Below are 14,344 nucleotides of genomic sequence, written 5' to 3'. Positions count from 1 at the left end.
GATATTGACGTGAGCATGAGGCATGCGGGACACAGGCACTTTGACAATAGACTCAGACACAGGACACTTACTGTTACCAATGTGACCCGTCAATCTTCAGACCTGATCTGACAGTCAGAACTCTACAGCAAAGTCTGTAATGTGAACTCAGCCTCAGTATCAGCGGTGTTTCTTCTTCAACCATTCTTCTCAGGTCATCTTCAGATCTTACCTCTGATTTTCTCCTCACGGAAATATTTTTAAATCCATACCTGGATTTCTGTGGAGCTCCTTTGTGATGATTGATCAAGCCTGAGTGAGTCGTATCAACACGCTAAATAACTTTCTTTTAGTGATGAGATGCACTCCACTCTAGGACTCCAGGATGATGTTGAGAACCATGCATGGGTGCACATTTTCACTATTTATATAATGTATACAGAGAACAGAAACCCAATGAAACTTTATTTGTGATATTATATTTTACATAAACAGTGAAACCTCGGATTGCGAGTAATGCGGTTTGCGAGTGTTCCGCAAGACGAGCAAAGATTTTTAATAAACTTTGACTTGGAAAACGAACAAGTCTTGGTTTACGAGCACAGAGTATTATGTATCACGCATGCGCTTCTTGTTTTGATGCCGAGTGTCACATGAGCCAACGATTTTTCTCTCTCTTGCGCTTAGTGCTCGTCTCTTACTGGTATAATCAACATTCGTGCATGCGTGTACTGTTTACTATAACACATGTGACCACGTGTGTGTGTGTGTGTGTGCGTAAAACATATTTTATTTTGTGTCTGTATGTGTGTGTGTACAGCGCCCGTGTAAAGTAAAAGCAAGTCTCATTAGAGAGGTTAAAGTACAATTTTCTCTCTCTGTAACAGCCTGCCCTTTGTGTCTGTGTGTGCGCGTCATTGGACACACACATGACACACACACACCTAAACACACAGACCCCTCCTACTTTTGCCTTTACAAACGCACACAGACACACACACACACCTAAACACACAGACTTCTCCTACTTTTGCTTTTACAAATGCACACAGACACACACAGACACACACACTCTTTCTCTCTGCTCTACACTGAAACACTGCTCTGTCGCGATTCTTTTCAAAGATAAAGTGCAGATTAATTTGTTTTATTTTTACTTTACAGCAGTGATTCTGTTAGTGTGTCGCTCCATTGAGTGTCATTAAAGAGATTTCTTGTTTATTTTTCCAATAAAACAGTGTTTCTGTTGTGTACGTGTGTGAGGAAAGAATAGAGGAAGGGTAACTGAAGGGAAGGGGGAGGGGGGGGAATTTATTTATCTGTCTGAATTTATTTTTACTTTTTTAAAGGTAAAGTGCTGGTTAATTTGTTTTATTTTGACTTTATATTTTGTGTTCACTATTTTTATGTATTTATTTTTTGAACTATGAAACAAATAATTTGAGTTTCCATTCTTTCTTATAGGAAAATTAGATTTGGTTAGATTTAGATTTGGTGTTTTGGAATACGAGCCCGCTTCCGAATTAGGCTCGTAATCTAAGGCTCCACTGTAACATATTTTAGGTTTAACCTCAAGGATCGCCAATTGAGGGAACGTGGACGGATGGACATAAGAAGGTGTTGGATCACACTCTGTTCTAGACTGTCCCATTAACCAGAAGAGTCACATGACTTAATCCAAACAGTTATAATCCGTCCAGAGATTATAATATGTTGTAGGAATTAGCCAGAAGAAACAAGGGTGAAGCACAGCACTCATCTGAGGAACATCAGGTTTCTACAACTGAAGGTGAGTCCATGAGCAACAACTGAAATACAGCAGGTTAGATCTCACTCTCTTAAAGAAAAAAAAGAAAAACATATTTCACCACAATTGATAACATTATTGTTATATTAACATTATTGATACGGTATAAAAACGGTCCCGTCACTAAACGCTGTGTAGCAAATAAAAAACAAACACACATCACACTGGAGCTCCTTCCTTCCTTTACAGCAGGGTTAGTTTCATAATTATCTTCTGTCTCCTTTAATACATTATTCTAATTAATGCTGTTATGGAGCGAGAGTGTTTTTTGGTGCCTCTGACTGGCAGCCACTCGCGTCTCCGTGTAATCGCCGTCGAGTCACGAGAATGCATTCGTCTCATTAAAAGAGGTGGCAGGAAGACTATGTACTGTGTTAAAACTGTCCTGTTCCTTTTTTTTCCTTTTTCCTAAAAGTCATTTCAGAAGTTAATTAAAAGTTTAAAAAGCCATTATCACTCATTATTGACGAGCATAGAGCTTCATTATTTAAAGAGTTAGACTCGACCTTCTTTCATTGTGTCCTGAACACAATTTAGCAAACGTCAGAAAAAAACAAAGATATGATCGATTAAGAGATTTATTTATCACTTTTTACTTTGCATATTATTTGATTATCTATAATAGCGATGCGCCTTAAAATGAAATTGAACAACTTTAAATGTCTAGATATGAAAGATAGTAATTAAAACGCTCTACACTCTGAACATGGTGAATCTGATGTATCAGCAGCTACAATTCTTTAGTTGGATTTAGTGCGCTGTTAATGTCAGTGTGTGAGAGTGATGTTAAACCAGGTTAAGTTTATTATGGTTTTCTGATCAGCTCTCGATATTTGTGCTGTTGCTAGATTGCAGTGTTTTTATGAAGTTTTTTTAAACTTTCTTCCTCACCAACACCACATGGTTTTTCTATGTTTTAACTAATTCTCTGTTTTAAACTGACATGAAACAAATTAGTCTCAATTAATCAATTATCCGTTTGATCAAGGTCAACTTTTGGTCATTCTGTGAATCATTCCCCTGCACACAGTGCTATTGATCACTGCTTCTTTGACTTCGCCCATGCTTACGTATGTTGGCTTTAACTGTATCGAGCCATTACGTTCTTGTGCGATCTTTTCTCCTGAATTGTATTGTAAGTATTTTTAGACTTTTAGGTAAGTTTAAGAAAAGAAATTCCTTTTACTAGCAAACGTCCTCTATTATTATGTTGTGAAATTAAGTTAAACCCCCCATCTGCTGTAAATCTATATAATTTTCATGTAGTGAAGTGTTTTACAGAAGAGATCATGGGACAATTTTCGGTGAACTGTGTAATATTTCCACATGGAATATAATCTGTATTTTCTTTTGTCAGCATGTCTCAGAGGAGTAAATCGTCCTCGAGTCAAAAGTAAGTTATTTCAAAAAGAAAATGTGTTAAGGTTATAAAGACTGAGGTGTTAAATTTCACCTTCTTTTACACTTTCCTCCCTCTCTCTCTCTCGCTCTCTCTCAGTTCTTCCCCTGGTTCCTCTCCTCCAGCCGATCCTCCTTCACGCTCCTCTTTGAAAAGCAGCACTAAAGAACAAAAAGCTGGGAATCAGAAAAGAAAGATCAGTCAGAGCTCCGCCACGGCGTACACGTCCTTCCTGAACACACTGTTCGGACAGGTACTACCCAGATTAGTTATCGCTGAGAGAAAGAATGGAGATTTAAAGCTAAAAGGCTTGTATATGGAACATACGAGTTGCCATTACAGTCCTGTCAGAGCTGTGGGGATGAAAATTGGCGGGAAATACCGTGTGAGCTCAGCGATCACCATTAGACACACACAAACACCTTTCTTTTTTGTGCTGTATTTTGATCTTCAGTTTTATTGATTCACAGACAACACTGTGGGATCAGAATACAGGAAATCTCCTACATACAAACAAGTTCTGTTCCGAGAGCTTGTTCATAAGACCAATTTGTTTGTAAGTCAACATACATTGTCTAGGTACCAGGATACTAACACTATTGGCTATACACAGTATAAAACTAACATGCTCCATGATCTTGTCCTTGTTCTTTAGAATCATGCCGATGATTGAACGATTCATTTAAAAAAATGAGCGATTTTCACTTTATTCCATTCTCCCAGTTATTTTCACTTTTGTCTCCATCGTTATTGTCCCACGCTTCTTAGCAGTACCAGCTTCATGGCCGCATGTGACAATGTATGTCAGACATGTGATCTAACTTCTGCGATTAAACATGCCCAAACGCATGTACTATCTTACAAAGTTCGTAACTCGAATGTTCGTATGTAGGGGACTTACTGTACAGCACAAAACAGCTGATGTTGCTGTTTATTAGCTAAAAAAAATAAACATTCATCTCTTTCACCTGGTCTTCCATGCCTCTGATGATCACCTTCATGAGTAGCTTTAAACAGTTTTTCCCTCTTTACGTATTTATACAGCTCAGGTAAATCTCTTTAATTACTATATATATATATATACTTATAGCTTTCTGTTTTGGCCCTGTCCCGAACCACACAGGACAGGTCTCATTCTTATTCAACTCTTCCCATTGTTCACACTCGTTTGGCGAATCTGAGAAAGAAGCTAGCTTAAAGCTAATCTAAATCACACAATTGATTTTCACACTGATTACTGAGACATTTAATGTGTGTTTAATTACATAGTTAGCTTAGGAAAGCTTTTTGTAGCAACTACTGTTTCTTATCGGAACTGAAAAAGGGGGGAGAGCCCACAACAGACAAAAGACCACCGATACATAACATAAACACGAAGTTAACCATGATCCCCATACAAATCCTTCAACTACGCCACTGCACTCAACTTCATTTAACAGCTACACAACATTTCTGTGACTGGAGTCAAAAGAAAATAGCTGAGGTGTGTGTGTGTGTGTGTGTGTGTGTGTGTGTGAGAGAGAGAGAGAGAGAGAGAGAGAAAGAGAGAACTAAACATTGCTTCCTATCCATGAGACAAAGATAAGACGATTACAGGCGTATTAATAACCTGTGATGATGAATCAGTGTCAGTCTCTTCACAAATCAAGTGTTTAAGTGTGAACGACAAAATACTGACATGTAATTAAAAACAATGTGTGTGTGTGTAATTTTTTGTATAAGAATTACATAATTCTAATCAAGATTAGAAGGTTTTGTTAGCTTTGCCATTTGATTTGATTGTGTGTGTGTGTGAGGTGGCACGGTGGTGTAGTGGTTAGGACTGTCGCCTTGCAACCTCAGGGTCCAGGTGCTTGGTGGGTTTCCTCCGGGTACTCCGGTTTTCTCCCACAGTCCAAAGATATGTAGGTTAGGCTAATTGATGTTCCCAAATTGCCCGTAGTGTGTGAATAAGAGTGTGAGTGTGTGTATGTCTGTGCCCTGCGATGGATTTGCACCCTGTCCAGGGAGTGTGTATGTGGGCAGCCACGCAGGTAAGTCTGCTGCTCTGCCCAAAGTATTGCCTCCCCGGAGCCACCACTCAGCATCATATGGGTTAGATGCTGGTTTATAATGATGACAACAAACCTCTTGTGATCGAGCAGATCAATAACATTTATGATTATAAAGACAACAAGAGAACCGATGGTTTTGTGTATTTTAATGCAGCTTGATTGGAGAAGAAAAGGCCCTTTAATGGACCTCAGCTAGCCTCCATTTTCCAAGTCAAGCAGTTCGGGGTCAGTTCATTAATAATTTTTTTTTTTTTTCAGATTTTCTCCACATAGGGCGGTCAATGAAAGCTTCCTTATTATACTCCATTTTAAACTAATTACAATTAAATCTAAGCGAGATCTCCAAAATGTGTCTGTTAATTTTTCACCAGAAATATAGCTCAGGTCCATAGACTGCTTAAAGAGAACTGGACAAACCCTCTGTGATGTCACCCACAGGTTTAAAGAGTTGGTCTGAAGATGAAGCTTTGAGAACTTCTTTGAGAACTGGTTGTTGCTAGCAGGAGCTGACTCCACCTTAACCCCAGTTAATCCATAAATGGGCAGAGTGAATGTAGCCTGGCTGTTGGTTGGTACACGCCTACTGACCTGAGTTACCACCCATGAACTAACAGGCTTAGCTATAGGTTAGCTAAAATACTATGGTGGATAACATTCATTTACAGGAAAACATGACTTTGCATTTGATTGATCTCCGTCATCTGTGCTCTACACGTCATCCCGCATCAACTCATACATTTCTAGTGCTACGCTAAAGTACAACGACTCCAGTCACCTGGGTAGCAAAAGTGATGCAAAGCAGACAGTTAGCAGTTTAACACCTGTAATGCAACCTTCACTCAAATCAGCCACACCCCTCATTATGCATAGTATCACGGCTAAATATAATTGCGACTGATGATCCTAGAGTTGAAGATTAAAACAGTTTTTTGGTACCAAGCTGTAAACATGTTTATTTCTGTTGTACAGTTGGGTATTTTTCACCGGAGCTCTATAGGGATTAACTCACTTTTGGATCTCTGTTGACTCCTGGGGTGGTGGGAAATTGGTAAAATATATAATGTTGTTGGATTTTCGGCTTCTTCCGGCGAGGGGTCGCCACAGCGGGCGATCCGATCCCCACACAACTTGGCACAGGTTTTTACACCAGACGCCCTTCCTAACACCACCCTCCCAGGATATCAACACATGGCAGGCGAGAAACCTACCACTGAGTTACCAATGCTCATTTCATAAAATATTAAATAAATAAGAATAAAATATCAAATATAGTGTCAATATTAGATCCAGAACATTTAGATTTAAGAAGAGAATATGAAGAATTTAAATCGACAGAACTGATATTATATAACTGAATTTATATTACAACCTGCTGAAAAAGACTTCAGGGGTCACGAGCAGACACACCTCCTTCCTCGACCAGGATTCACCTGCAGGCTGCTTGTTACGCAACACTGAAGATACACTGCATAAGGAAGGTTCAGGGTGAGGGCCCGTGACTCCATCAGGACGCCTGTAGGTGACGCTTACCCATAATCCTCCGCTCTACACAAATAGCTTCCGCTGACCCTAGAAAGAGGGAGGAACTACACAGGTTAAAAGGTGATAGAGGGAAATGGTTGTATTAAAATGGTGTGTGTGTGTGTGTGTGTACTGTAAAATGTCTTGTTATTTCATCATGTTAGTCACAGCATGTGTACTGACGTCAGGGACAGTGAAGCATGACATGGTGTTATCCAATTAGACAATCTGTGTGTGTGTGTGTGTGTGTGTGTGTGTGTGTTCTTCTGTCTCATCTGTTTTGTATCACTGAATTTTTTTTCACTCTCGCTCTCTGATAAATTTCCTGTCTTCTTTCTCACCATATTTATCGCCTCCAGAGCTTTATAGTCTTTCTAAATGAAAACAAAGAAGGAAAATAAATGTGCTGAGCTGCCATACAGTGTGTGTGTGTGTGTGTGTGTTTGTGTGTACAGTATGTGTGTGAGACGGTCAATGGTGGTATATAGTGAATATTTATGGGCCACATCTTTTGGGACTCTGATGATTTCCATATTTAGTTTCTGTTTGAGTCATCTCTCTCTCTCTCTCTCTCTCTCTCTCTTCCTCGACAGGACAGAAAGCTGATGCCAGAGGAGCTGGATGGTGAGTGTATGATGGTTACAGTGTGTTTTTATTGGCTGACAGCAGCAGGGATATGAGGAGAAGCCAAAATCTTTTCTCAAGTACTCAAAAAAAAAAGTTCTGTGCTCTGATTGGTCGGAAGGTGTTGATTAGTTGGGTATAACAGAGACTCTGATAGTAGTGCATGTTTATAATAATGCACTCTTTCTGATAGATTTGCGTTTCATAATAATAACTGATAATAAATAGATTTTACCAAGGTGATTTGATATGGTGAAGCATCCTGTTTATGTGCACACAATTTAAAGGTATTTGATCTTTAAAGGAATTTAAAAGAATTCTGTGTGTGTGTTGTGTAGAGTTGCAGCTAGCCTTTAAGGAGTTTGATTATGATCAGGACGGATATCTGCACTATAAAGACGTAGCGGACTGCATGAGGACGATGGGGTATATGCCGACAGAGATGGAGCTGATCGAGATCATTCAGCAGATCAAGATGAAATGTAAGTGTGTGTAATGTATATGTGTGTGTGTAGTGTATATGTGTGTGTGCGTCTCAGAGACTGACATTTCTGTCTCTTCTCACCAATGAGATGATCAACAAAATGTCCTTCTTTTTTGTGTGACTAAAACTTGACAGTATTTTATCTGTGTGTGTGTACAGGGGGTGGTCATGTAGATTTCGATGATTTTTGTGAGCTAATGGGGCCGAGAATGCTGATGGAGACGGCTCACATGGTGGGAATGCGAGAGCTGCACTGTGCATTCAAACAGGTGAGTCCACATGACCTGGTGACATATCAGTGATGTACCAAAGTCCAGCTCAGACCTGATGATACGACCATGTTGTAGTGAGATACGACAGGAGATGATACTCTAATGACTAGTGCACTCCTGGCTGGCTCGCCAATTTTATAGTTTGGACACTTAGCTTTTGTTGTCATCAATTTAGTTTTTAATGTGATTCCTTCTCCTGGTCATGTACCATTAGTACCATTAGTTCGTGTTGACGGTGATATTGAGTAGAAAAAACTGGTGGAAACTCTTAAGCCAGGTAAATGACTTTAAGTTCAATCAGGAAATCAGAGAATCTGATTCACCTCTGATACAGGAATCTGAATTCCTCTTGAGTTCCTACTTTTACGCCTTATAATATATATTGTAATCGTTAATTTTACTTTTCAGAATCAAAACAAGATAAATGATACTGTTCAGTCTGATTCTATTTCGTAAAAACATTCTCTGAGGTATGTGTATGGGACAATTGGGGCTTTCTGCATATACTTATCACTTCCTGAAATTGGTTTGCATTTTAACTGAAGCGTTAAGATGGAATTTGCATCCCATCCAGAGTGCATCCTGGTCCTGATCTCAATATTCCCAGAACAGACTCGGGATCCACCCCAAGCCTGAGCAGAATACTGATCCTGAAGAGAAATCAAATCACAACCTGCTCCACTCTAATGAGGAGAAAAGAAACACACAGGATCTCAACACGCATTCTGCCTATCTGTAGTTTAATTTCTCTCTCTCTCCCTCTCTCTTTCTCTCTCTGTGACTCAGTTCGACTGTAATGGAGATGGAAGGATCAGTTTTGAGGAGCTGAAGGAGTCGATGAAGACACTGCTGGGTGAAAAGCTGAAGAAGGGAGAGCTGGAGGAGATTCTGTCAGATATCGACCTCAACGGAGATGGAACCGTGGACTTTGATGGTGAGGAACCAATTAGAAATCACACTGACGTTGTTTAGGTCACTCTGGGACAACTCAGTCCATGGATTACTGATTGACAAGACTGTGGATTTGTCAGAGATGATGTCAAACGTGTCATCAGGAAGATCAGAGTAGTTTAGTAGGAGCATATTCAATGTAAACAAAATAATTAATAACTAGCATATTTTTTTAACTGAAAATATTACTGATACTAAAGAAAGGTCATGTGATTTGGTAATCACAAGTCAACAAAGCAAGCAATTTATCAAAGCAAAATATTGCCCAGATTTGAGGAAGCAGCTTATAGCTCAGCTAAATATTATTATATTCTGATATTATGAGGCACCCTGGAAGCCCCGCCCATTTCCTTACATCTAAAATGAGTAATGTTTCTCTTCCTAACTTTATGCTGTCCTGTGAGAGACATTTTAATGTGACGCTCTCTCATTATGTCAGACAAAATGTTTTGACTGAATTTATGTGAATCTTTACTGTATATAGCTAACATCACACACACTCACACAAACACATACATGCAGTATACAGTGCATATAAAAAATAGGTTTATTATGGAAAATAATAAAACTCTCAATTTCTATATCTATTCCAAGTCTTTTATGTTTTAATTTTAATAGTTACAACTTATAACTCATGAAAGAAACGGTATTCCAAAATATTAGAATATTAGGGTATTTAATTACAAGCTCGATCCAGTTCAGTACACACATGGAGAAGACTACAGACCTGACAGTTGTCCAGAAGATGATCATCACCTCTCTCCACAAGGAGCCAAGAGCGTAATCCACACAAGGTCATGGCTGAAAAGGCTAGCTGTTCACAAAGTGCTATATCAAAACATATCCCTGAAAAGATTCAAGACCGTGGGAAGTGTCTGTGCTGTCGTTCAGTGGTTCAAAGCCCTCTTTTCAGATTCAAATGTGTTTCATTTGCAAATCAAGGTCCCAGAGTCTGGAGGAAGAGAGCAGAGGCACAGAGGCCAAGCTGCTCAAAGTCCAGTGTCCAGTCGGTGATGGTTTTGGGGTGTGTCACCTGCTGGTGTTGGTCCAATGTGTTTTATTAATTATATCATGTCAAAGTCATCACAGTCTAAAAGGAGATGATTTTAGAGCAGTTTACGCTTCAATCTTCTGACAAGCTTCATGAAGAACTTGATTTTATTTCCAGGACTTAGCACTAAGGGCTTTGCTGACTGTGATATTACTGTGCTTGATTGTCCAGACAACTCACCAGACCTGAACCCTATAGAGAATCTCTGGGCTATTGTCAAGAGGAAGATGAGAAACACCCGACACAACAATACAAACAAGCTAAGGGCCGCTATCAAAGCAACCTGGTCTACAGTACCGCCTCAGCAGTGTCACGGTCTGATGGCCTTCTTGCCACGGCACACTGCTGCAGTAATTCATGCTAATGGAGGCCTGACCATGTACTGATTGAATAAATAAACTGGGGTTATTTGCTCAACTATTAACTTTATGGACCGTTTGTTTATTCTACACGTCGACCCTAAGAGCATGGAGATACGCGGTAAAGACCCTCGTGACTGTAAAGTTACTGCTGATTTACGTGATATCTCTAATGACCACCTGCTTTGTTTTCGTTGTCTAGTTGTTTTTTACGTGAATCCAAATTCCAGCAGTGTGGTCCAGTGGCCATAAAGTCTCCAAGAGGAATAAAAACATTTATTAAATATGACCAGTGGCTGTAAATATGAAGCAGACAGTGTCACAGGTTACAGCGTCACACTCCTGCTGTCTCTTATTTACACTCTCAGTCTCGAGGTGTGAAGAACAGGGTGAAGTCGCGGAGATCGTTTAGCATGACGTCATTCACACCACGGCGATTTTTAACTCTCAGAGATTTTAAATCTAGTTTATTCAAATGTAAATATTTCAACTATCGGAAAGTGTAAGTGATGTGTAGATGAAGCCACAGTCGAGGTCTAGACATCTCTTACCTGTTAGCTTCATTAGCCTTAAACACTTTTCATTTATTTTTATATTTTGAAAATAATACTGGTGCTGGTCCGGCGGGGTGGTGTGATGAAGCAGTGTTACTCTTACTCCTCCTCAGGTTGATTATTTTTTTCTAACAGCATACCCCTAAGTGCTTTACGACAGTTTGTTTATTTATTTGTCCTTTTTTTATTTATTTATAGTGACTCGTTCCCTCATCAGTCTCTCTTTATTCTCTCTCTAATGTTGAATGTTAATGAGGCAAAAAACTGCAGCTTGTCATGTGACTAGGAAACTGCAAAGAAGTGTAAACTCGTCTGTCCTGAAGATGAGGGAAAACTCACAATTACAGCTTTTTTCCTCTGACTGTTACAAAGCACTGACACTGGAGACTCCTTCCACTAGCATTACATTGTTACAGCATGTTTCGTACACATCACTGGGAAACAAGCTGTTGCTATGGAAACCATAATGTATCAGAGTGAGCGCATTAATAATCAACACCTTCTGACCAACCAGTCCCTCCTACATTTAATCATTGGATTAACTCCTACATTGGAGTTTACAGTGTGATAATGTTAAGTCAAATATTAATAATGATCTGCTCATCTAATGATGGATCTGTCTGTTTTTGTCTCTCAGAGTTCGTGATGATGCTGTCAGCTCGGTGACGTCCTTCTGGAACTCCAGCATTGAATTCACTTCATTATTAAATGTTTAATCATTAATTTAAATATTAAACATCTGCTGCAATTTAGCGTAAAAAATGTATATATACACGTCTTCTAAAACAATTCTACCATACCAAAGATACTAACATCCCAAAGTATTACCAATATCATAAAGGCCACAATTTGAATTATTACAAAAATCTAATGTACAGAATTACACACAAATAAATGAATAAAATTAACTATTCAGATTTGGTTAATGTTTTTTAATTTTATGTTTTTTAAGTAAAATCATCAGTAATAAATATTCACTCTACTGAAGAACTGAGAAAATCATTATTCATTTTAATGTACATTAAAATCTCTAAATGTTTTACATTATTTAGATATTATTTAAAGTGTTGTGCGCCACCTAGTGGAAGAGATCAGTTCTGTCCCATTGACACAGATTTTTTTATTTTTATTGTAAATTAAATTTAACATAAATATTCAAGCAAATAAAGTACAATTCTGTAAAAAAAAAAAGAAAAATATTAAATGATTTTCATCGATTTGTTAAACTGTACACATACAGAAAGAAGAGCGATGAAAACCAGACCGTTTTTACACGGGGAAAAAAATAATAAACGCTAAATAGTTTTAATAAGGCAAAAAGTGTTAGTGCGATCGCACTGTGTGGAAAATACGCAAAATCTTTTCTTCAGGACGACAATCTGCTCTAATCACAATTTATAAAAACAAAAACTAACACTCAAAACAACATTAAACACACAACTCAAAAGCTCAGAGGAAACAAACTCCAGCTTTTGTTTCGTTAATACCGTTAGTTCATGGTGGAGTTTCCACATGATGCTCGCGAACTAGCTGAAGTTCCCTAATGTGTGAAGAACAACAAGAACAACAATCGCGATTCTATTAAAACTATGACATTTTGGAAGTCCGTTTTCAGAGCAGGCATGTGCTGATACACAGCTCGCGTTTCACAGGGTGACGGATGAGTTAGAGAAAGTAAAACGTCTCTTTGAGTTCAGGGTCACGTTTGAAACCGGTGATGCACCGAAATTTTCCAAAAAAATAAAAAATAAATTCTGTATACAGAGCGATAATGATGCATCGAATCTAACAAACATAAAAAAATTAATATTGACTTCCATTTAAAATAATTTTCAACCCTTTCACGCATCCACTTTCATGGAATGTCAGTTTAAGAAAATACAAGGGGTGTTCAAGTCAAACCAGGACTTGTACTGAGATTTCTTTTGAATAAAGGTGTGAAAGCGATTAAAATTTACAGAAGGATTTAAGCAGAGTACGGTGATGAGACTCTTAACCGCAGTAAAATGTGAGCGGTACGAATGATTTAAAGGCGGCGAATGACGATCCCGGTCGAGGTGGCTCGGAGCTCTGCAGAGAAATAAAGGGAGTTTTTATTACCAGCCCCGGTTTGAACGCTCGAACGCCCCTTGTACCAAAATCACACAGAAACATTACTTTAACATCAGCTTCTGTGTTTGTGTCACTTTTCAATGTACTGTATGTACCTTCTACATGCTGTAAAATATTTATAAAGTGTTTAAATCACTTTATAAATAATTAATAATTAATAATTATAAAAGTGTTTAAATAACTTTATCAATGTTATGTTTTTTTATTTAAAAAAAGGAATTGTCTTTAGCATTACATACTTTAATCCTGAATGTTAAATATTATGGATTAATGAATGTTACTATTTTTTTTCAAGGATATTGTTTTAGCCTTTTTTTTTTTAATCACAGTTACTTTACTTCTGAACTTCTGATATTTAGACAGAATCAAAAATCATGTATGATATAATTTAAAGGAAAAAAATGTTTTACCTCAAATGTGTAAATAATTTATGCATGAAAGGATTAATAATTAAGTTACTGTAACGGTAAAATTGAAATGAACAATTTGATTTAAATAATAACTAAAATATAATCGAAAAGTTATGAAAAGCAAATAAATATTAAATCTAAAGTATTCTGAGTTTTTTAAATATGTTTTTTCACTGTAAGTTGCTTACAGGCAAATAAAATTACCCAAAGACCCTACTGATAAATGAACAACTTATTGTACATTATTTATTAACTCTTCACTAAACCCTGCTGTGTGGTGTATTATCACACACTCGCTGTGTGTGTGTTAGCGGCTACGTTTAGCGCTGCAGGGTTATTTCAGTGCATCACGACATTCAGCTCATCAGTTCCTGCTGGTTCAGATGATCAGCCCATGTCCCGCTCTGAGTAGTGCAATTTAATGTACACTAGAGATTAGAGCACAAACACAAAACTATGGAAATAACTAACACACACACACACACACACACACAGTACAGATCAGATGCTTCATCATTCACAAGTATTTTTTTTAACCTTTAGTCACAAAAGGAAGAAAGAATTTAGACTTTTAGTCCTGACCTCATCTACAATCCTTTTAATAATAATAATAATAATAATAATGATAATAATAATCCACTTAAACAAAAATAAACTAATGTAGACCAATTAAAAAAATTTAATAGATTTTTTAATTAGTCCTACTTTGATGCTTTTAGTGTATTTTCATTACATTGTTGTTGTTGTTATTATTATTATTATTAGCA

General features: G+C 37.8%; 1 protein-coding gene across 1 annotated transcript; it reads left to right on the top strand.

Annotated features, from left to right (window-relative positions):
• The first annotated feature begins 3,144 nt into the window (after positions 1-3,144).
• Positions 3,145-11,802, top strand: cabp4 (calcium binding protein 4). Its single transcript, XM_053504457.1, has 7 exons — positions 3,145-3,179; positions 3,285-3,438; positions 7,354-7,384; positions 7,723-7,866; positions 8,028-8,137; positions 8,927-9,074; positions 11,693-11,802. The coding sequence occupies exons 1-7, from the start codon at positions 3,145-3,147 to the stop codon at positions 11,719-11,721; spliced, it is 651 nt and encodes a 216-aa protein (XP_053360432.1). The 3' UTR covers positions 11,722-11,802.
• Positions 11,803-14,344: the final 2,542 nt, after the last annotated feature.

This window comes from Clarias gariepinus, chromosome 9 (assembly GCF_024256425.1).
Source record: "Clarias gariepinus isolate MV-2021 ecotype Netherlands chromosome 9, CGAR_prim_01v2, whole genome shotgun sequence".
In the NCBI taxonomy this organism is placed as follows: Eukaryota; Metazoa; Chordata; class Actinopteri; order Siluriformes; family Clariidae; genus Clarias; species Clarias gariepinus.
The sequence above is the reverse complement of the archived record's forward strand: the minus strand, read 5'-3'. Positions and strand labels throughout refer to the sequence as shown.

What these genes read in the sequence shown, in the direction of transcription:
- cabp4 (XM_053504457.1), top strand. Translation starts at nt 3,145, where the DNA reads ATGTCTCAGAGGAGTAAATCGTCCTCGAGTCAAAA. An exon ending in AAATCGTCCTCGAGTCAAAA is followed by an intron (nt 3,180 to 3,284) that starts GTAAGTTATTTC and finishes GCTCTCTCTCAG; the next exon opens with TTCTTCCCCTGGTTCCTCTC. An exon ending in TGGAACCGTGGACTTTGATG is followed by an intron (nt 9,075 to 11,692) that starts GTGAGGAACCAA and finishes TTTGTCTCTCAG; the next exon opens with AGTTCGTGATGATGCTGTCA.